Genomic DNA, 22547 nt, shown 5'->3' with positions numbered 1-22547 from the left:
ACGAACGCATATCATAAGATGCACGGATATTTACTCTCCATTTTCCACCCATCAAGCACACGGGGAATTTTTTGCTCCCACTCCCTCCCCCATTCCCCGCCTAATCGAGGAATCCCTATCCCATTCAGAGCGAGGCCCCACGGGAAAATTTTACATCTCTAGGTATTAGTATTTAGTCAAGAATGTCTTGATTCGATGAAGGAGTAGTCGACTACCATTCAGTGGGGCCTATTCTAACTCGCTGAAGTATTGTAACAAAAGAATAATGAGAACAGGTACATTATTTTTTATAAACAAATTGGATTAAAAATAGTTAAATCAATTCTCTAATAATTTATTTACTTTTTCAGCAATGTCAACATCCATTATACAACAGCTAGCTTTTGAAAAACTTAACGACGATAATTACGAAACTTGGAAATCGAATATAAACATGATACTAGTAATAGATGATCTTCGATTCGTTTTAATGGAGGAATGTCCTCCATCTCTTGGTCCCAACGCAAACCGAACAGTTCGAGATGTGTATGATAGATGGGTCAAAGCTAATGAGAAGGCTCAGGTTTATATTTTAGCCAATATATCCGATTTACTGTCTAAGAAACACGAGAGGTTAGCTACTGCAAGAGAGATCATGGACTCTTTGCAGGGCCTGTTTGGACAACCGTCCACACCTGCCATGCATGACGCAATTAAATTCGTTTACAACTGCAGAATGAAGGAAGGAACCTCCGTAAGGGAACATGTTTTGAACATGATAATTCACTTCAATATTGCAGAAGTGAATAGAGTCCTCATGAATGAGAAGAGTCAAGTTGGATTCATCATGCAGTCTCTTCCAAAGAGATTTTTTCAATTCAAAATGAATGCAATGATGAATAATATTGAGTATAAATTGACGACTCTTCTTGACGAACTCTAGAATTACGAATCTTTATGTTCTGAGGCAGAAGCAAATGTTGCTTCCACTTTAAAGAGGAAACCCCATAAAATTTCGTCTTTTGGGAGTAAATCTATCACTTCTTAATCCAAGAATAGAGGTATTCAAAAGAAAAATAAGGAAACTAGGAAGGGGAAGGCTCCAGTTGCACATAAAGGCAAAAAGGAAGTTGTCAAAGGAAAATGTTTCCATTGCAACGAAAATGGGCATTAGAAAAGAAATTGCCCTAAATATCTTACCGAGAAGAAAGCTGAAAAAGAAAGACAAGGTAAGTTAGATTTACTAGTTATTGAAACATGTATAGTGGAGAATGAAGATTCTACCTGGATACTGGATTCAAGGGCCACCGATCATGTTTGTTTTTCTTCTCAAGAAACTAGTTCCTGGAGGCAGCTTGAACAAGATGAGATTACTCTCTAGGTTGGATCAGGGGAGCGTATCTCAGTAAAAGCAGTGGGAGCTATTAAGTTAACTTTTGGAAATATATATATGTATTTAGAAAATGTTCTTTATGTACCTTCTTGTAAAAGAAATTTGATATCTATTTTCTGTTTGTTGGAAGATTTGTACAAAGTAAATTTTTGTCTTAGTGAAGCGTTCGTTACAAAAAGAGGTATACAAATTTGTTCTGCAAACTTAGAAAGTAACTTATATAAGTGAAAATCATCTAAAGTTGAAGTTGTATATAACATAGAAATGTTTAAAATAGCTGAAACTCAAAGAAAAAGGCAACGCATTTCTCAGAGTACCTATCTTCGGCACTTGAGACTTAACCACATTAATCTCAATAGGATTGGGAGACTGGCTAAAAGTGGACTTCTAAAAAAGTTAGAAGATGTCTCTTTACCGCCATGTGAGTCATGTCTTGAACGAAAAATGACAAAAAGATCTTTTTCTGCTAAAGGTCTTCGAGCCAAAGAAACCTTAGAGCTCGTGCATTCGGACCTCTATGGACCAATTAGTGTTAAAGCATGGGGAGGTTATGAATATTTCATTAGCTTTATAGATGATTATTCAAGGTACGATTACATTTGCCTAATTCATTTTAAGTCTGAAGTTCTTGAAAAGTTCAAGGAATTTAAGACTGAGGTTGAGAACTAATTAAGTAAATCTATTAAGACACTTTGATTAGATCGAGGTGTGGAGTATTTGGACTTAAAATTTCATGACTATATGATAGAACACAAGATTGAGTCACAACTCTCTGCACCGGGAATGCCTCAGGAGAACGGTGTATCTGAACGGAGAAACAAAACCTTGTTAGACATAGTTCGGTCCATGATGAGTTATGCTTACTTGCCTAACTCGTTCTGAGGTATGCAGTAGAGACTGCAGCTTACATTTTGAATAATGTTCCCTCTAAGAGTGTTTCAGAAACACCTTATGAGTTTTGGACAGGGTGTAAAGCTAGTTTACGTCATTTTCGAATCTGGGGTTTCCTGACGCACGTGTTAGTGCAAAATCCTAATAAATTGGAACATCGTTCAAAATTATGCATGTTTGTAAGTTACCCTAAAGGGATGAGAGGTGGTCAATTTTATGATCCTCGGGATGATAAGATAATTGTATCGACAAATGCCACATACCTAGAGGAAGACCACAATCAAGATCATAAACCCTGCAATAAACTAGTATTGGAAGAGATTTCAAATAATGCTACAGACGAATCAACAAAAGTTGTTGATCAACCTTGCTCATTAACAAGAGCTGTAGATAGATCAAGGACATCTGGTCCATCATATCGTACTCAAGAGTTGAGAGAACCTCGATGTAGTGGGAGGGTTGTGAGACACCCTGACCGCTATATGGGTTTAATTGAAATCGAAGTTAACACACCTGATGATGGCTTAAAGAATCCATTAACATATAAATAGGAAATGGATTATTTTGATTGAGATCAGTGGATCAAAGCCATGGACCTTGAAATAGAGTCTATGTACTTTAATTCAGTCTGGGAACTTATAGATAAACCTGATGAGGTAAGACCTATCGGTTGTAAGTGGATCTACAAGCGTAAAAGAGATCATACGGGGAAGGTATAGACCTATAAAGCCCGGTTAGTAACAAAGGGTTATACCCAGGTTGAAGGGGTGGACTATGAAGAAACCTTCTCACTTGTCGCTATGATCAAATCAATCAGGATACTCTTGTCCATTGCCATTTTTTATAATTACGAAATTTGGCCAATGGATGTCAATATGCCTTTCTAAATAGAGATCTTGAAGAGAGTATTTATATGGTCCAACCAAAAGGGTTCATTTAGCAGAGTTAAGAGCAAAAGGTTTGCAAACTGAAGGGATCTATTTATGGATTGAGATGGATATCTAGATTCTGGAATATAAGACTTGATACTGCAGTCAAATCTTATGGCTTTGAACAGAACGTTGATGAACTGTATGTATATAAAAAGACCATTAACTCCACTATAGTATTTCTAGTTTTGTATGTAGATGATATCCTACTTATTGAGAACAATATAGGATACCTAACTGACATTAAATATTAGTTAGCAACCCAATTTCAGATGAAATATGTGGGAGAGATACATTATGTTCTTGGGATTCAAATAGTTGGAAACCTAAGAATAGAACGTTAGTCATGTTTCAAACATCTTATATAGATAAGGTTTTGTCTAGGTTTAAGATGTAGGATTCCAAAATAGGTATTTTACCTTTTAGGAATGGAATACATTTGTCAAAGGAACAATGTCCTAAGACACCTCAAGAAGTTAAGGATATGAGACGGGTTTCCTATGCATTAGCAGTCGAAAGTCTGATGTATGTAATGCTTTATACTCGTCCAGACATATGCATTGTATTAGGGATTGTCAGTAGGTAACAGTTCAATCCTAGTTATGAACATTGGACTACTGTTAAGAATATCCTCAAGTATCTTAGGAGAACGAGGAACTACGTGCTCATATATGGAAATAAGGAATTGATCCTTACAGGATATACTGACTCTGATTTTCATATCGATATAAACTCTAAGAGATCTACTTCAGGATCGATGTTCACTCTAAATGGAGGAGCAGTAGTATGGAGAAGTATTAAGCAAAGCTACATTGCAGACTTCACAATGGAAGCAGAATATGTCGCTACTTGTGAAGCAGCCAAGGAAGTAGTATAGCTTAGGAAGGTCCTAAATGATCTGGAAGTTGGTTCAGACCTACGTCTGCCAATCACTTTGTATTGCAATAACAATGGGGCAGTAGCAAACTCCAAAGAACCTAGAAGCCATAAGTGCAAAAAAAAATATTGAGCGCAAATATCATTTCATCAGAGAGATCGTGCTAAGAGGAGACGTTATTTGAGATAAATAGCATTCGAAGACAATATTGTTGGGTCGTTTACAAAGGCCCTCCCGGCTAAGATTTCCCAGGGTCACTTGAAAAGTTTAGGACTACAGGTAGGATAAATAGGGCAAGTGAGAGAAATTGTGGGTATGGGATGCCCTAGTTTATGGTATTTAGTTTTCTCTCATAGCACTCAACTTTTTTGTAACCCACTAGGAGTTTTAGTCCAAGTGGGAGTTTGTTGGGTTGTATGTCCTAAAACTCGTAGCATTGTAAACACTAAACATATATGAAGTTTATTCAGACAAGTGTTATTGATTGTTTAATAACTTTAAATCCAATAAACTATGAACCCTTGGCTATTGTCATGAATACTTGGACTTTATGTTGACACATAAACTTGATCAAGTTTGAGTAAAACAGCCTAAACCGTCTATAGTACTTGGATTAGGTTGGGTACCTATTTCTGGAAATACTATTGAATACGACACGCTTTATGATAGTTACAAATGTTGTAAAGTGTCATAAACGATGTGATCAGTTCGTTCATGTAGAGATATATGAGTGGGGGTGTTCTACATGATGAAATTGTGTAAGATAGACCACAGAATAATCACTATTATGTATTAACACCGTTTACTGTTAACACTGATTAATTTCACTTCTTGGTAACCTAGATAACTTGATCTTAATTCTGAGTTGTTTATGAACTCATGTTTATTCGCGATTGTCCCTTGATCTGAATAGGTCAGGGTAAACCAAACATCGCTGCTCAATATGCCTCCCATTTCAAGGATAAGATCGGGTAGATAGTTGGGGACATATAATTTACAAGATGGAATTCACTCCTACCTATTTTAGGGATAGTAGAAAGATTGTTCCTTTAAGAGCTGATCCTGAGTCTTGAACAAGAGGCCCCATCCTCTCATTGGCTTGAGAGGGAATATATTTAGTGATTAAGATCCTAAATCAATTGTTCATTAGAGAGACAGTGGTACTTAAGGAGAAAAGGTGTAACTCAGGGGTATTTTGGTATTTGACCTAGCTGAGGTTACGAACAACTTGTGAAAGATCAATTTATTGATGAAGGTTATATCAAATGGACACATAATATATCTACAGTGAAGGTAGTGCAACTACAGGCTATAATGGACAGTCCTATTAGTTAACGAATATTGATTAACTAGGTTAAAGAGTTTGACCAGTTTGTCTCAGATTGTTGGAGCCCATGATCTGTAGATCCATCGGGTCTCCTTGCTAACTCACTATGGATGAAATTGAAGAACTAGATGAAGTGAGAATTTGAAATATTCAAATTTGGTCTTAAGGGACAATTGTATTTTATAAGAGATATAATTTATAATTAAATAATTTATTTATTAATTAATTATTTTTTAGAGTGTACTTGATCATTAGCATGAAAGTATTTTTTTAAAACTTGATTAATGTGATTAATCAAAGTGAGGTGTCATAAACAATTTAATATGTGATATTAAATTTGTCTTTTAAATATTTTCTAAATTATGAAAATGTTTTTCATAAAAAACTTGATTTTTTTATTATTTTTTTAGTTAGTGGAAAAATCCAATTGTTGGATTTTCCCACTAACTTAGTGGACTTTGAGTGGCACTTCCCAAGTTTGACACCCAGAGATTACATGCTAGTGGAGTTTGAGGTGGAAGACATTCAAAATGGGTGTTTTCTCTATAAATGGCTTTATTTTTTAAATTTGCAAGACTAATGATTCTAAAACTTTTGACCTAAACTCTTCCACCTCAACTTTCCTTTACTCTCGTTCTTTCTATAGTGAAATTCCCTTATTTTCACTAACAAAACAGTCCCACAACCGTGTTCTTCAATCGGAGAATAGCGAGGATTTACCGTAGGTGGTGTCATTCGTGCACAGGAGAGGAAGTTTGCGGTGGAGTCTTCAAAGATTGTATTTTCTATCCCTTTTGCATGCTTATTCTTATTCTTATTGCAACTAGAATGTTGTCAATTTCATTACTTCCACTGTGCATGCATTCTTTATTATCCATCATGTTTAACTCACATCTCCATCTATTTCTAGGGAAATCGAAGCTGGTCTAGACCCTTTATTATTAAGGAGATCTACCCTTATGGAACGATAGAGCTAATGCGTAAAGATGGGTCTAATGCATTTAAAGTTAATGGCCAAAGGAGCAAGTCATATTTTGGAGGTGATTTTGCTAGTGAAAAAGCCTCCATTGACCTGAAAAAACCCGAATTCACCGATTAACCTTGCTATTGACCCATTCAAACACTTTCCAAATTGAGGTCACTTCCAAGGTGACACGAAGTTTTGCATGGATCTCATGGTGTGAACTCTTAGGGACATGAGAGCTAAGAACAACATATCATATATGTTATTGATCTCCCACTAAAATGTTTCATTTATTATTGGGTAAATCTTAACTTAGGTATGTTCCGACTAATTAAACAACCTAAGTCTAAGTGATTATCTAAGTATAACGATTATATTTGGATTTAACCTATGATGTCTAGGTGATAAACTAGTTTTAAAACCTTATACCGCTCACGTGTGCTCATAAAACCGGTTAACAATGCTCAATTATTCGGCTATAATTCCCAGGTAGGGGTTGTTCCATAGACCGTCAACTTAAGTACCCCCAGCCTTAAATAGAATTATATATCGGTTGAGTTTGTAACCCAAGTTTTATAAGATAGCGACCTATTTTAACTATTAAAACAAGTAGTTAACCTACGTGATATGCAACTTATCTTTGTTATAGATTTTAAATGTCTAACCTAATTTTATAACTTATAAAACTTTAGACATATTATGCATCCATAACAGACATTAAATATTTCACGATTTAATATAACACTTATATTAAAACATTTGAAACCTTAAACATTCATACTATATATTATAACTCCTTATAACATACTTTTGATGCATGTAACATGCTTCCTATGATGGGTTTTTTAAAATCTACATGACATACTATATGCACATACAAAATTTATTTAATTACAACATACATCACATGCATAAATAATCAAACACATACTGATATGGACCAATTTTGGCATTTTAAGCAAACAAAAGACCTAATTTATTACAAAACCCCAGCAAAATTGGTTCCAAAACTCTTTTGAACCGCACAAACTGATTCGAATTGACCCGAACCACCTGAATCGGACCTCTAAAGCATCAAAATGGGCTGAAATAGTCTAGAAAGGGTTGAATCAGACCTCCCTGACCAAAACGGCTGAACTAATTCACTTGAGCCATCGGTTTAGATTATGCGCACACCTTCTAGGCTGGGCTGGGCTAAGTAGCGTGCAACGCTCCTATCCTAGTGTTGCGATGCCTCGGGTTCAGGATGAGCAACATTCCAATGCTCTGTGGCCAGCGTTGCAACGCTGCTTGGTAATGGCTTCAAGTCTCGTTTTCTGTTGCTGACCACCTTTGTTGCTTTCTTCAATTACATCCTAATTTCAACTCGAATGACTTCAATAAAATTACAAACACTTAAACACATATCAAGGCCATCAAACAAGAGCCAATTACAAGAATTACAACAAAATTGAAGAGAAATAAATGTCAAAATTGAGGAAAAACCATATTGGTCAACCTTTTTCATATATCTTATGAAAAATACCCACCAAGTTAAAATTAACTCAAATTGAGTACTTAAATCATGCTCTAATACCAATTGTTAGTTTTAAAAAGCATGCAAAAGAAGAAAATGTAATCATTAAGCACTATAATTCGTCAATTTTAGCTTTAAATCAAACATGTTCTTCAAAAGAAAATAGGGTTTCAGAAATACCTGTGAAAATCTTATTCTTCCTTCAAATTCAACTGCAGTCTACTCCTCCACTGGTTGTGAACTATCAAAAGATCTTTTCTACTATCCTCTAGGACCTTAGGTTGAGTTGTAAGATTCAAAATGAGATGCAATTAAGGAAAAACTTTAGAATAGATGCTGGATTTTCCTGAAAAAATTGAAGAACTCTTCTTCAAGCTTTTTTCTTAAGCAAACAGATTTTATGGCTCACCATCAGCTTTAAAATCTCAGGTTTTGTCAAGTCTTCTCATGCATTACATTGCATTTCAATAAGACACTTGGGAGGTTTTTAGTGGAATTTGATGACAAAATTTGGGTTGTAAATTAATATTCAATTTTAATCCAATTAAAATTGGATTTTAATTTCCAAATTTCAATTAATTTAAAATCAATTTAAATGGATTTTCGTTAAAAACCAAATTTAATTTAATTTTCCAAAAATTAAATTAAACAAAATTGATTTTCTAATATTTGAATTTTTCACAAAAATTCAAATTTCAATCAATTAAACAATTTAATTAATTCTATTAATTTAGTATCAAATATTAAACTAATTACATGTCACTTCCACAACCACGAATTCTATTCATGTAATATGATATTTAAATCATATTTGAATATCAACCTGTTCTTCAATTTCGTTTAATTTTATAATTAAACGTGTAACTATATCATATATAATTATTGATTCCCTGAATTCGAATATGAACGTTTCAAATTAACTCATCACGCTATTCTAAAGTTTATTCCATTTGTGAGCTAGTAGGGGAACCTAATGAACCTACAGATCATGGGCTCCAACGATTTGAGATTATTAGCTAAACTCTTTAAACCGAATTAACACCCATTCATTAACTACCATGTCACTCCATTAAAGTCTAGTAGTTGCATTTCCCTCACTGTAGATATATTGTGTCCACTCAATATAACCATGATTAATAAATTAACTTTCACAGGTTGTTCGTAATAACAACTGGGTCAAAAGTAGTTTTACCCCCGAGATTACCTCTTATTCCTTAAGTCTCATTGATCCCCAAATGAACAATCGATAAGAGATCCAATCATCAAACCGAGTCCCTCTGGAGCCAAGGAGAGGGTGGGGCCCCTTGTTCAAGACTCGAAGTCAGCACTAAAGGGAATAACCTCTCTACTATCCCTGAAAGTGGGTAGGAGAGAATTCTATCTTACACCCTATGTCCCCAACTATCTACCCGGTCTTACTCCTAAAATGGAAGACTTATTGAGCCGATATTGTTGAGCCAACCCTCACCTATGCAAATCTAAAGATAATCCCGAATAAACAGGAGTTAGTTAGCTTAGGATTAAGGTTAAGTTACCTAAGTCATCGCTTTGAAATAGTCAGTCTTATATAGTAAACAACGTTATAAAGTAAGAGTGACTTATTTCTTGGTCCGATCTTATGCAAACTCATTGCACAAGATGCCCTCACTCCTCATGTCACTACATGAACGAATCAGGATAATTTCATTTGTAGCACTTTACAATAAATTGTAACAACTACAAAGTGGGTCGTATCCAATAGTGTTACCACAATAAAGTACCCAACTTGATTCGTATATTATAGATCATTTTGACTCGTATCCAATAGTGTTACCACAATAAAGTACCTAACCTTATTCGTATATTATAGATCATTTTGACTATTTACTCGAATCTGATCCACTCTTATGTCTCCACATAAAGTTAAAGTATTCATATAATAGTCATGGATCTTTCAGTTTATTGGATTTATTTCTAAAACAAAATAAGGAATTCATATATTCAATAACAACTTTATTGAATCAAACTTCAATAACAACTTTATTGAATCAAACTTCAATAACAACTTTATTGATCTACAAAATAAGTTTATCGTTTACAAACCACGAGTTTTAGGACATAAAACCCAACAGAATGCCACCTGACATTTTTTTCATATCAAATACTCATTTAATACACGTGCATCATGATAAATCGATTCTTGAAGTGGGCAACCTATTGTTTCCTTTCCTCTCGCACACATACCAAGGTCTCCACATGGTGGTGTTTGTTGGTTTTGAACACTTGTTGTTGTGTTATTTATTGTTCGTGTTCAAACTTTTTGAAGAGGAAATCGTGAAGAGACTAATCTTCAATGGTACGTTTCCTGGATCTTTTTTTCTTAATTTATGTATATATATGTATGCTTAATTGAATCATTTGTATTATTTTTCCGTCACAATATTCTTTGCGCGTTGTAAAATTAAATTAAGACACGATCTTTTTCGCAATGGGTACTCATGCATCCTTTCACTAACCTTATCCATATACTACAGACCATTTATATTATTATTTGAACATGATCTATCTGTATGTCTACCACATATTGTTCAAGTTACATAAAATAACCTTGGATCTTAGTTTATTAGATTGAGTTACATGAGTCTAATGGTCAAATAAAATAACTTCTTATTTATTAAATAAACAATTTTTGTTTACACATTATAAACCACGAGATTTAGGGTACAATCCCCAACACTCATATGATATTCTCTCATTTTCATATGTTCACAGATATGGACGTGGTCATAGAGAGCACGACCAATATTTATACCATGCAACATGTTACATAATTAAATTGACACGTGTTACACAATGCCTCTAGAGGAACGAGTGGCACTAGAAGAATAAAAGTTAAAGGTTGACGAGGATAACTAGCTCGAAATTTGTGATATCCGCCTTGTGAACATGTTATGTAATTGTACCAATACTGAATTTTGATTGAAAGTGACTTTTTGCCCAATTTATAAATGTGAAAATTTAAGAAAAAATTGGAATAGCAAATGTGCTAATTTATTAGAAAAAAGGTGTGTTGAGTGTATTTTAACAAAATAGTTTTGGAGAAACACTTAAACAAGTCCCTACCCAAATGCATGTAGTAAGAACCAAATGGAAAATAGATTCAATATGAGCAAAAGAGTATTTGTTTTTCTTTCTTTTTATTTATCCCATTTCAATAAATAATAATAAATTTTAAAAAAATAATAAGGAAATTTATTTCAAATGGAAAAACTGTTGAAAATATTTACAAGATATAGCAAAACTTTAGAACTATCAATGATAGACATTGATAGACACTGAAATAGACTTCTATCAATGCCTATAAGTAAAATTTAAACAATATAAAAATTAAAATGAATTAAGACATTAACAATATAGTGATTAGCCAAACCGACCATAGCTCAATTAGCATCTGAGTATACTAAAAACTACGAGGTCCATGATTTAAATCCCCATATCCTAAATATACTAAAAAAACAACATGGTGATCAAAATAGTAAAAAGAATATTTATTATGATAGTAAGTGAAGAGAGAAATTGCCAATGAGTATAATGGAAATGACATATTGGTTGTATCAAACTCGAAATTAGAGATTTGATTCACCAAACCTCACTTATTGTAAAAAAGAAAAAATGAAGTGAAAAAGTTATGGTGTAAAAAAAATAATAAAATGAGAAGATGGAGAAAATAATGGGGAAACAGACACTAATGACCTATATTCGAGGCCCAAATGAGATCTAACCCAGCTAAGGTGAAATTACTAAAATAGCCCAACAATTATAAACTTGTCTCTGCCGCCTTCTTCTTCTTATTCTCTCTTTCTTTTGTTCAATATTCGTTCAACAAAACGAGCTGTGAGAAGAATATGGAGTGCAATGGTAAGGAATTTCTTCGTTTTACAAAACGAATCGTGAGAGGAAGATAGAGCATGATGGTCATGATATTTCTTCGTTATTTGTATTGCAAAATGGGATATCAAAAATTGAAGATGGATCATGAATTGGAGGAGACCAAGTAGTGAGAGCATGACCAAGGAGCGATGATGATGGGAAATTAGACGTCAAATATTCGACAACTAAAATCCCTTGGACGCAATATGTGATGCATGTTCTTAAGGTATACGTTGATAGTCATACGTTGATGGTCATACGTTGGAATGATAATGCGTTAACGAATGTATGTGATGATCATGCGTCCTGTTACAAGTTTTCTTGCGCTCACGCCAAGTATAACGTGAACGCAAGTTTCTCAGGTGATCTGAGGTTGAACACAGGGACTTGTAGCAAAATGAATGCGGTAATGTACATGCAACGGTTTGAATAAAAGAATGGAAGGGAGGTTGCTAAGTTAATCCTACTCCTACTCCTATCTAACAGACAACGCAATGAGAATATGAGAGGTAGAGACATGACAACTTTTGACATGAAATAAATGAATGGAAAAATAGATAAAATGTGGAGATGATTTCATTGCAACCCTTAGGAGTGACCGCAAGGGCAACCTTAGTCAACGTAAGCCATGCAATCATGCTACACACACTTGAGCCTAACTCTAGGACGTATGGGGTGTATCTGCAATATTGCCAGGAAGCCTATGCCTGCCTAAACCTCCATAAACTACTCACTAGCTCTCGCCGCATGAGCGTGATAGCCGCATAACAACTTATCCTACTTCCTGGATACATGCAATATCCTATCCGTAGGGTGCATACACTGTGTGATAGCAAACGGAGCTTATCCCTAAGTTCCCCATTCTTGCCTATGCGTTCCAATCCGTTCTTCCGAGTTTTAGATTTGGGTTTTAGACTACTCTCCCAAGTATGCCTAAATGATGAATGAAGCGCTCATAGGACAAGGTAACCGCATGAACTTTGCTGACCTAAGATTATTCCTAAGATTATTCCTATCTCTAGTGAACAATGCATACATTGCTTAATATGACTAACCACTTACCCTCCCAGGCAGTTGGTTGTTGCTGACTTTACTCATAGACAAGAATTATACTGCGTTAGCCTATAGACAGGCGTTGCCGCAACTTTACACTAAGAAAATAAGGTTACTCACACACTCACGCAACGCACACCTCTTGGTGGGTTGTTACATGCTTCATATCCCTAATCCACATGACTAAGTTTGTGATACCTAAGCAATCTCACTAAGTGTTGCAATGAAGGTCAAGATGCTAAGCAAAGAAGATAGAGATGGAGTCGAAGGAAACAGAGAAATGCATTGAAAACAAATTGTATTAATTTCTTAATCACAAAATGTCATTCAATCCAATATAAGAAAAGAAAGGAAAATGAAATGACCAATTGGAAGCAAAAACTTGCTTCCAGCAAATGTGCGTCAAGGCTGTCAGTGGTGCTATGGATGGGTGATAGAGCTGACTCTTCCAAGATCTAGCTCTGGTCGAAGGCTTCAGTCGTCACTCGGAATGGAATAAGAAGGTGAAGAACTCTCAAGTGTCTTCTCACGCAGTTTTTCTGGATCGCAAGGAAAACCCTGGGTTGCAGGGATAATCCCCGAACCAGTTGAATTTCTGCTCATCGGCTTCTTTATATAGAGCCTAGATCATCGACAGCATTAATGGACTGCTCTGATTCTGACATTCGGCACGTTTAGTCCTTTCTGAACCTCTGCTGCTAACGGCGTGGTAGGTGAAATGTCAACATCGCTTTTGATTTTTTCAAGATAGATGCGTTGATACGTTCATTCCACCAATCTTGCATTGATCCCTTTATCATGCGTTATCGAGTAGCCGCAATCATTCAGTGACTGCATTCGCTTAATACTGCAACTCTACACGATGACCGCAATCGCTTGACGAGTGCAACTCTCATGCGATGGACGCATACGGTTGATATCGCAACATCCATGCGTTGATCGACGCATTTGCCTTTGCGATGGACAGTTTCTCCTCATGCGGTGGTCCGGTTTCTGCGTTTGCGTCCACTTCCTGCATTAGCTACAAAAATAGAACATTAAATGCATAATATCGCATAATAACGGGTTAGCCGAGATTCTTTAATGCTAAACGACACAAACTCATTTTCTCATGAATTCCTAGCACAAATGTCACATATTCTGCTTAACAGTTCTCATAATTCTAAGTAAAAGGCCTAAGATGACATGCATTTCTACCTGTCATCAAGCGAGAGAAAGAAGCTGAACGAATGAAAAAATTGAAGAAAGATTACAGTTGAGCTTGACGAGGTGAAAGAGAGAAAAGAGATAAAGGAACAAGAAGCGAAAGGAATGAAGATTTCATGAGAACATCAAACCGTTGCACATGGTCTGAGGTCAAATGGATAATTTTACGTGTAGTTGATGTTAGCAAAGACCAATTTTCATTTATTTTTTTAACTTTGGGCCAAATTTTAGTTGTTCAGGCGCCATCTGTACAACTTTTCCAAAACAATGGTTAGTTGGGGTTGAAAAGGTTAACGGAAGTAAAGGTGTGGGATGAAATGAAAAGGTTAGTGGATGTTCAAAAGTTCTCAATTTAGAATAGATTGCATGTTGTGTATTGAAAAAAGATTGCATCTTCAATGTGTAATTTTTTTTATTTTAAAACAACAACAAGCTTTTGACAACATCTTCAGTTTAAAACCACAACATTTCTCTAATAAGTTTTTGAAAACTTATATATTTTTATAAAAAGTTTTCAAAATTGCAATATTTAAAAAAAAAATCATAACTCAAAGCCTAGAAGAAAAAACACAATGAAATAAGGGTATGCAAGACGAATGATCCCTTTTTAAGGGCTCTAATAAAAAATGGGTACCTTTTTAAAAGTGAATGAAAAGTGATCTTCTACTTGTGTTAGCACCTTGTGAATATACCAATTCGACCTTGAAAACTACCCCGCACTTGGAACTGAGAATGCCACTCGATGCTCGATGCATGATACACGTCACTCCATGCTCTATGCTTTACACTCTATGTTGTATGTTCTATGCTCGATAGACGATGCTCAATGCTCGATGTATGATACACAATGCCCCATGCTCAAGCATTATGTATTGATGCACGAAACACAATGTTCGATGCTCGAGACACGATGCTCTATGTTCTACGTTATATGTTGTATATTCTATGCTTGATGCAAAGAAATGTAAAAGGAGAGAGAGAGAGAGAGAGAAAGAAAGAAAGAAAGAAAGAAATAGAAATGTAGAAAAAACGAAAAAAAAAATAGAAGAAGAAACACGGAAAAAAGGCAAAATAAAAAAAGGTAAAAGAACAAAAAAAAATGGAAAAAATTGCGAAGAAAAAAAAGAGCGGTAAAAAAAGATAAAGAAAAAAAAGTAGGAAGAAGAAACTCTTAAAAAACGTTACAAAACCAAGAAACGAGAAGAAAAATGCATTTAAGATTAAAGTGATAATTTAAGATTAAAGTGGTAATTGGGAAATTTGTACGGATGACCCAATTTTTAGGTCCAAAATGTCAAATGACCCATTTTTAAAAAATAATGTCAATTGACCCTCTGTTGACATCATCACCATACCAAATTACGTAAATTGCCATTACTTCTTCGTAATCTTACCTTTTTACTGAGAACCCACCAAAACTAAAAACTCTTCATTCAAATTTCCCAAGGTTAATGGCTTCATATCACTCATAAACTAAAAACTCTTTAGAATCCATCATTTGGCTTGCAAATGATTCTCCTGCCGCCGACAAATCAAATCTGATCAGTAAATCTTTCAATCTGTACCTGAAAATGTCTTTCACTGATCGGGTAATAGGGCTTTATGAGTCGTTCTGGGTTTAGAAATACTGTGAACATATGGTTTTTTTTTTGTTTGTTAGTTTTCGATGTGTTCTGTGGTTGAAGACAAGTAGAAAAAGTTTGTGAGCAAGATAAGTGAGAGTGAAATTGATAGAGCGATACTAGAAAGAACGACACCAGAAAGGCCGGGTCGTTATGGGGTTTAGAAATATTGTGTACCTATGGTTTTTTTGTTTGTTTTTCTGGTTTTCGATGTGTTTTATGATTGAAGACAAGTACAAAGATAGAATGTGAGTGAGATAAGTGAGAGTACTAGAAGAGCGACACCAGGGGAGAGCGACACCGGAGAGAGCGACACTGGAAAGAGCGACATCGGAGAGAACGATATCGGAGAGAACAACACCGGAGAGAGCGATGCCAGAGAGAGCGACACAAGAAAGAGCGATACCAGCGAGAGCGAATCCAACGAGATTTAAATAGAATATTGTTTTACAATTTTTTTTCTGAAGGAGTTTAATAATTAAATCTTTATTTCATGCAGGAGTGATTTAAGATGGCTACACGTTTCAGAATACTCAAAGCCGACCGATTTCCCGGTCAAGTAACGAGCTTGGCCCACATTACTAATGCAAACAAGATTGTGAAGGAGAAGCTTACACCAAAATAGTTAGACATGTTTAAGAGAACAATTTTTGGGCGATTTATAGACGTTGACATGGTGTTTAACAGCCCAATTATCCATCACATGTTGCTAAGACAAGTGAAGAGGACGAGATCAGACTCAATGTCATTCTCTGTTTGTGGAAAGGTTTTCACTTTTTCGAATGATGACTTTTTATTGATGACTGGTTTGTGGCAATCCCCAATATGAGTTGATCAGAACCAGCAGTCCTCGTATGAACTTGCTATCAAGTATTTTGGTAATCGAGTGACGAAGGACACCTTACATCTCCGTCAACTTGAAGAAAAATACAAGGAGTTGGAGTTTGAAAATGATGAGGATGCTGTGAAGATCACAGTAGTCTACTATACTGAGGTTCCAATGATGGGGAAAAACAAACAGAAAAATGCAGTGGACCTCAAACGTTTTAAGGACATTCAAAACTTAGAGTACTACAACAGTCTTGATTGGGGTACCATTATTTGGAAGAGGACGTTGGATGCCCTAAAGACTGCGTTGAATGATAAGAGTAGTCTATACAAGACGAAGGTCAAAGGAAATAAAAATTACGTTGTGAAGTACTCTTCACGTGGATTTCCTAAGCGTTCTAGGTAAATTTGCTTAACATAATAATATTGTTGTTTGATTTAACATTACTATTATTCTTAATATATTTTAAATTTTATTTAGGTATAGATGTACGAGATCCTAGCTGCATCGATAACTGGGAACATTGCAGAGCAAAGGAGCAAGGTGGCTTTGCCCTGCATATTACGATGGCCATGCTCCCACTCAGTGTCCTTCAAAGTACTCGAGAGAAAGATATTCAAGTCTAACAATGTACGTTTACTCCATGCATAATATGTTTATCTGGTTGTTAAATTAACACTAACCAGTTTACTTGGTTGTTAATGCAGATAAAGGTTAAAGAGGGTACTGTCATGACAGATGTTGAGAGAGAGTTTTTGGATATCCCAGTGGACAGACGACCTATATTTCATCTAGGTGCGGATGATGATAGTTTCGAAAGTGGCAATAGGTCGACTAGTGACGGTGGTAGTCTTGAAAGTGAAAGTGACGGTGATGATCATCATGGAGATGATAATGATGAAGTTGTCAGAGTGGAGGGAGGGGATGAACTTGGGTATTCTGAGCACAAAGATGCTGAATATGGAAGGGTGGAAGGAGGGACATACACACCTAGCTGATGATATGTTCCATGATGTGATGGGAGATGTATGTGATGAGGACGAGTTGAACCAACTTGATGTCTATCTGCGAACTCCCATAGAGAGGGATCTATGGATGAGAAGTGTCCTGAGTGTGTTGCCCGCCGCAGGGAGTAAGCTAATCCCAACAATTCTATTTATTCGTACCTGTGAACCATTGACAGCTCACTATCGAGGTTGGATGGTCGTATATCGGGTTTAGATATTCGTGTATCCAGTATGGAGGAAAACATGATGGACATTAAAGGGCAATTGTCGGCCATCCTATCACTGTTGAAGTTTATGTGCAAGGTTTGCATTTACTATCATTTTATGTCTATAGTTTTTACGTGTTCGTGAACTCATCATTTTACTTTATTAATTGAAGGGTTCCACGGTGAATGAGTGAAGGATCTCAAATCTAAGAGTTTCATGAGCTCGTTGGGATCGCTCCGATCTCACCGTGATCAAAATACAAGATTATACATTCAACACATACAGTTATACAAATAAACTCTAATTAACGGCATGCTATGAACAAAAAAATCATAAGGGAAAGAGTTCCATATTAGCTGAAGACGTTCTTCACACTTCGAAACTCCAACGCAGCGAAACCCTCCAAGTCATCTACCAACGGCCAACGGCAACGTCAATGACAACAGAACGAACAACCGCACAAACACATGACTGCAAGAGGAAGACACCGCAACTAAAGAGCCCCAGGTATTCTCGGAGTGAAAACCCAAAGGGTGGTCTTTGGTGAATTTGGTAGAGGAAGGAGGAAACACGAACCATGTAGGCGATAAACAAATGGGAGGGAAAAAGCTGCAATCATAGTATAAATGCTTATCGTTTAGGAGGAGCTACATGACCATGTAAGATTTACTGAACGATCGTATAGGAAAAGGTACATGATCGTTTAGTAAAATCGGCACACTATACGATGTTTTGGAAAAGCTATCCGATCGTGTAGGTGATAGTGTATGATCGTTTAGGCATGAGGTAGACGATAATTTAGGCGGAGAGTGCTATCGTATAGTCTCTTGATTTTTTTAAGCAATCGTTTTGATTTTCCAACGCGCGCTTCATGAATTCAATTGATGATTGAACTCCGGGCGGTGGAAAATGAAAACATTTTTTATTTTAACTCATCGATTACAACAACTGACATTGCCCCACTAACCCATGTCCAAACGTGATTTTTGGCTTAATTATCTTATAATTAACCAATTAATTAATAAATAAATATAATCATATTATATTTTTACCCTATAGTTTGATATCACATATATACTACAGTATTTTCTCCTCTACTTGATATAAATCATATTTATATCTAATTTCCTCCAAAATAATGTATCTCATACATTTAGCCAATTATATCATATATAATTAACCAGTCCAATTATATCATATATAATCAAACTTCCTCTTGTCAATTTGAACATTTCAAATTAACCCAAATACTGGTTCTCGACTTTATCCAAGCTACCCAGGGGACCTAATGGACCTATGGCTCGAAGCTCCAACAATCCGTGAATAGCTTAATAAACTCTTTAGCCACAAGATCCACCATCCGTTAACTATCAGTGATTCCACTAAAGACCAACAGTTGAACTCTTCTTACCACAGATATATTTCTGTGTCCTTCGGATATAACCAATCATGAGTGCGATGACCGTTCACAGATGCTCGTAAGTACAGTTGGGCCAAATTATCGTTATGCCCCTGTAGTTACATCTCACTCCTTAAGTACCACAAATTCCTCTAATGAACAATACAGTATAGTCCAACTATGTGTGAACACCTCTCGGGCCAAGAGAAGGTGTGTGGCTCCTCCTTGTTCAAGTCCCGAAATCAGCCCTTAAGGGAGCTATCTATCTACTTACCCCTACCTCGGGGAAGAAGTGAATTTCATCTTGTGTAGTTGAGTTCCCAACTCCCAAATCAGACGAATCCCCAAAATGGTAGGTTTGAATCGGCGAACTGGCCACTCGCACCCATGCAAATCAAAGGATCGCCCTCAATGGCAGGAGTTCTCAACTCACTCAGGACTGAGGTCATGTTACCTATGGTTATCCTAGTGAAATGAAGTCTCTGTCATGAACAGTGTTATATAATGAGACGTTAACACTTCGTGGTCAGGTCTTATACAAACTCTTTGTATAGGATGCCCCCGCTCGCATGTTCCCAACACGAATGATCAGGATCAGATCATCTGTGACAACTCACAACACTTGTGACCATTCCACAAAGCGGACCGCATCTGTAACGTTACCGGGATAAGTTTTCCCTCTTATTTCCATATACTACAGACCATTTTGGTTATCACTCAAAACATGATCTACTTATATGTCACCACATACATGCTTGAGTCACATACAGATAACCAGGGATTTTATGTTTATTGGTTTGTGGTAAAGCAAATAAAACAAGAACTGAGCAAAATATAAGATGTGAAGTAAATATCATATATTAACAACACAAGCGTTTATACATACTATTTACAAACTACAGGACACGAGACTTTAGGGCATCACCCCAACAATCTCCCACTTGTCCTAAAGCGAAGTGGGATGTACAAAAAATATAGTACAAAATAATAAACTAGGGCATAAAAGCCCAGTACAAGAAAATCTCCCACTTGCCTTAGTCCAACCACGGGCTATTCTGTAGACTCATGCTCCGTAGGTGACCCTCAAATACTGTAGCCGTGAGAGCCTTCGTAAACGAGTCAGCAACATTAAAAAAGGTCTAGGTTAGACCCAACCGTCTCATCTCCTCAACCTTTTGAGGTGTATTAGGACACACTTCCTTAGACAAAGTGACTCTATGCCTAAATGGCAGTAAGCCCCTCCTAGAGTCCTACATCGAGTACTTGAGCTAGAACTTGTCAATGTACGATGCCTGAGACAGTGCTAGCACTTTGTTCTTACGATCCAGAAAGATCTATATACCTAGAACAAACTGAACCACTTCCAAGTCTTTTATTTGGAATTGGGTCACTAGCTAGTTCTTAATTGCAGTCAGTAGACCTACATCATTCCCAATGAGTAAGATATCGTCTACATAAAACACCAAGAAGACTACTAAAGCATTAATGATCTTCTTATAGACGCAAGGTTCATTAACATTTTCGTCAAAGTCATACCGGTCAACATCCTCCATTGCCTTCTTATAAGACCACGAATCCTTAACGTCGCCATCTGCTACCATAGCAAGGATTTCGGTGAAACCCAGATAGCGAACGGGTGGGTTCGCAACCCTCCCACTACGTCGAAGTTCCCTCAACTCTTGAGGTGGAATTGACATACTGGATGAACTCCCATCAACCAGAATCTTCAACAACTCTTGTTAAAGTTTCAGTAGTTTCATTGGAAAGCTTACGCAACACGACTTTGCTTCGTGGACTATGCTCCCTTATATGATCCTCTTCAAGGAAAGTAGTGTTTGTTGAAACAAACACCCTATTTTCCGTCGAATCATAAAAATAACCCCCTCGTGTACCTTTGGGACAACCTACAAAGAGGCATAACCTCGACCGTGGTTCCAACTTCTTGGGATTAGTCTCAAGCACATGTGTAGGGCAACCCAAATGCAGAAATGACATAAACTAGCTTTACGCTCATTCCACAACTCCAGAGGTGTTCATGCAACACTCTTGAAGGGAACACAGTTGAGCATGTACACCGTAGTCTCCACTGCGAAACCCTAAAACGAGTCCGGTAAGGAAGCGTAACTCATCATCGAGCGAACCATGTCTAACAAGGTCCTATTTCTCCTCTCCACTACACCATTCGGTTGAGGTGTATCCGCGCTGAGAGTTGGGAAACGATTCCATGTTCTATAAAATAATCCTGGAATGCCGAATCCAAAAACTTTCCACCTCGATCCGACCGAAGTGTTTTAATCCATCTATCTAATGAGTTTTCAACTTCAGCCTTGAACTCTTTGAACTTTTCAAAGGATTGAGACTTCTGTTGCATAAGACAAACATACCTGTACCTGGAGTAATCATCAGTAAAACTGATAAAATACTCATAGCCACCTCGGGCTCGCACATTCATAGAACCACAAAGGTCAGAATGTACTAACTCAAGAGGCTCCTTGGCTCTCTAACCTTTTCCAGTAAAAGGTCGTTTAGTCATCTTACCCTCAAGGCAAGATTCGCACACTGGTAAAGAATTTTCTTCTAACTCATTTAGAAGTCCATTATTCACCAATCTCTCAATCCTATTGAGATTGATGTGCCCTAAACGAAGATGCCAAAGTTGGGCATTTTCTTTTCGAAAAATTCGTCGATGTTTTGATTGACTTACGATAGTTCTGAACATTTCAGTATTATGGAGGGAATTAATGGCTAACGGTCTTAGCACATATAAATTCGATTCCAGATATGCTATGCAATAAAAAACACCATCTTTAGGAATAAACGCTTTATTCACATTAAAAGAGATAGTATATTTACATTGCAATAAACACTTTACATAAATGAGGTTCCTCTTTAGTTCGGGAACAATATATACATCATTGAAACAAGAAACCTATTCTGTAAAGCTAACTGGAGTCCTCTCACTGCCACAGCTAAGACGATGTGCCCAGTGCCTACTTGCATCGTCATCTCATCAGCCTCCAGCTATCGCCAAGATCTAATCCCCTAAAAAGAAGAACAAGCATGGTTAGTGGCGCCTGAATCAATTATCCAGGTAGAAACATCATTCTCCACCAAACAAGTTTCAAGCATAAGTAAATCTTTATCCGCCTTGGTCATAGCCTTGGCTGCTTTCTTCTCTTTCAGATACCAAGGACAGTTCCTCTTCCAGTGTCCATCTTGGTTGTAGTGGAAACACTTTCCCTTATCAATTTGTGGACACCTCCTTGGGGCGACAGACGGTGGGTTAGCAAGTGCCTTCCCTTTTCCCTTACCACCCTTCTTCTTTTTCCCCTTTTTAGAGTTAGAAGCAGAAGGTGCAGACTTCATTCCTAAGGTCGAACCTTTATGGAACGTCCTGGAGGATGAAGCAACATTTGCCTTACCCTTCTGTCTCTCCTTA

The 22547-nt window shown here is 36.7% G+C and overlaps 1 protein-coding gene across 1 annotated transcript; it reads left to right on the top strand.

Moving 5' to 3' along the window:
* The first annotated feature begins 352 nt into the window (after window positions 1–352).
* LOC120079003 lies at window positions 353–922 on the top strand. Its single transcript, XM_039033164.1, has one exon. The coding sequence runs from the start codon at window positions 353–355 to the stop codon at window positions 920–922; it is 570 nt and encodes a 189-aa protein (XP_038889092.1).
* The last annotated feature ends 21625 nt before the right edge of the window (window positions 923–22547 follow it).

Source organism: Benincasa hispida, chromosome 1, assembly GCF_009727055.1.
Source record: "Benincasa hispida cultivar B227 chromosome 1, ASM972705v1, whole genome shotgun sequence".
In the NCBI taxonomy this organism is placed as follows: domain Eukaryota; kingdom Viridiplantae; phylum Streptophyta; class Magnoliopsida; order Cucurbitales; family Cucurbitaceae; genus Benincasa; species Benincasa hispida.
Note: the sequence above shows the minus strand (reverse complement) of the source record. Positions and strands in the feature narration are given on the sequence as shown.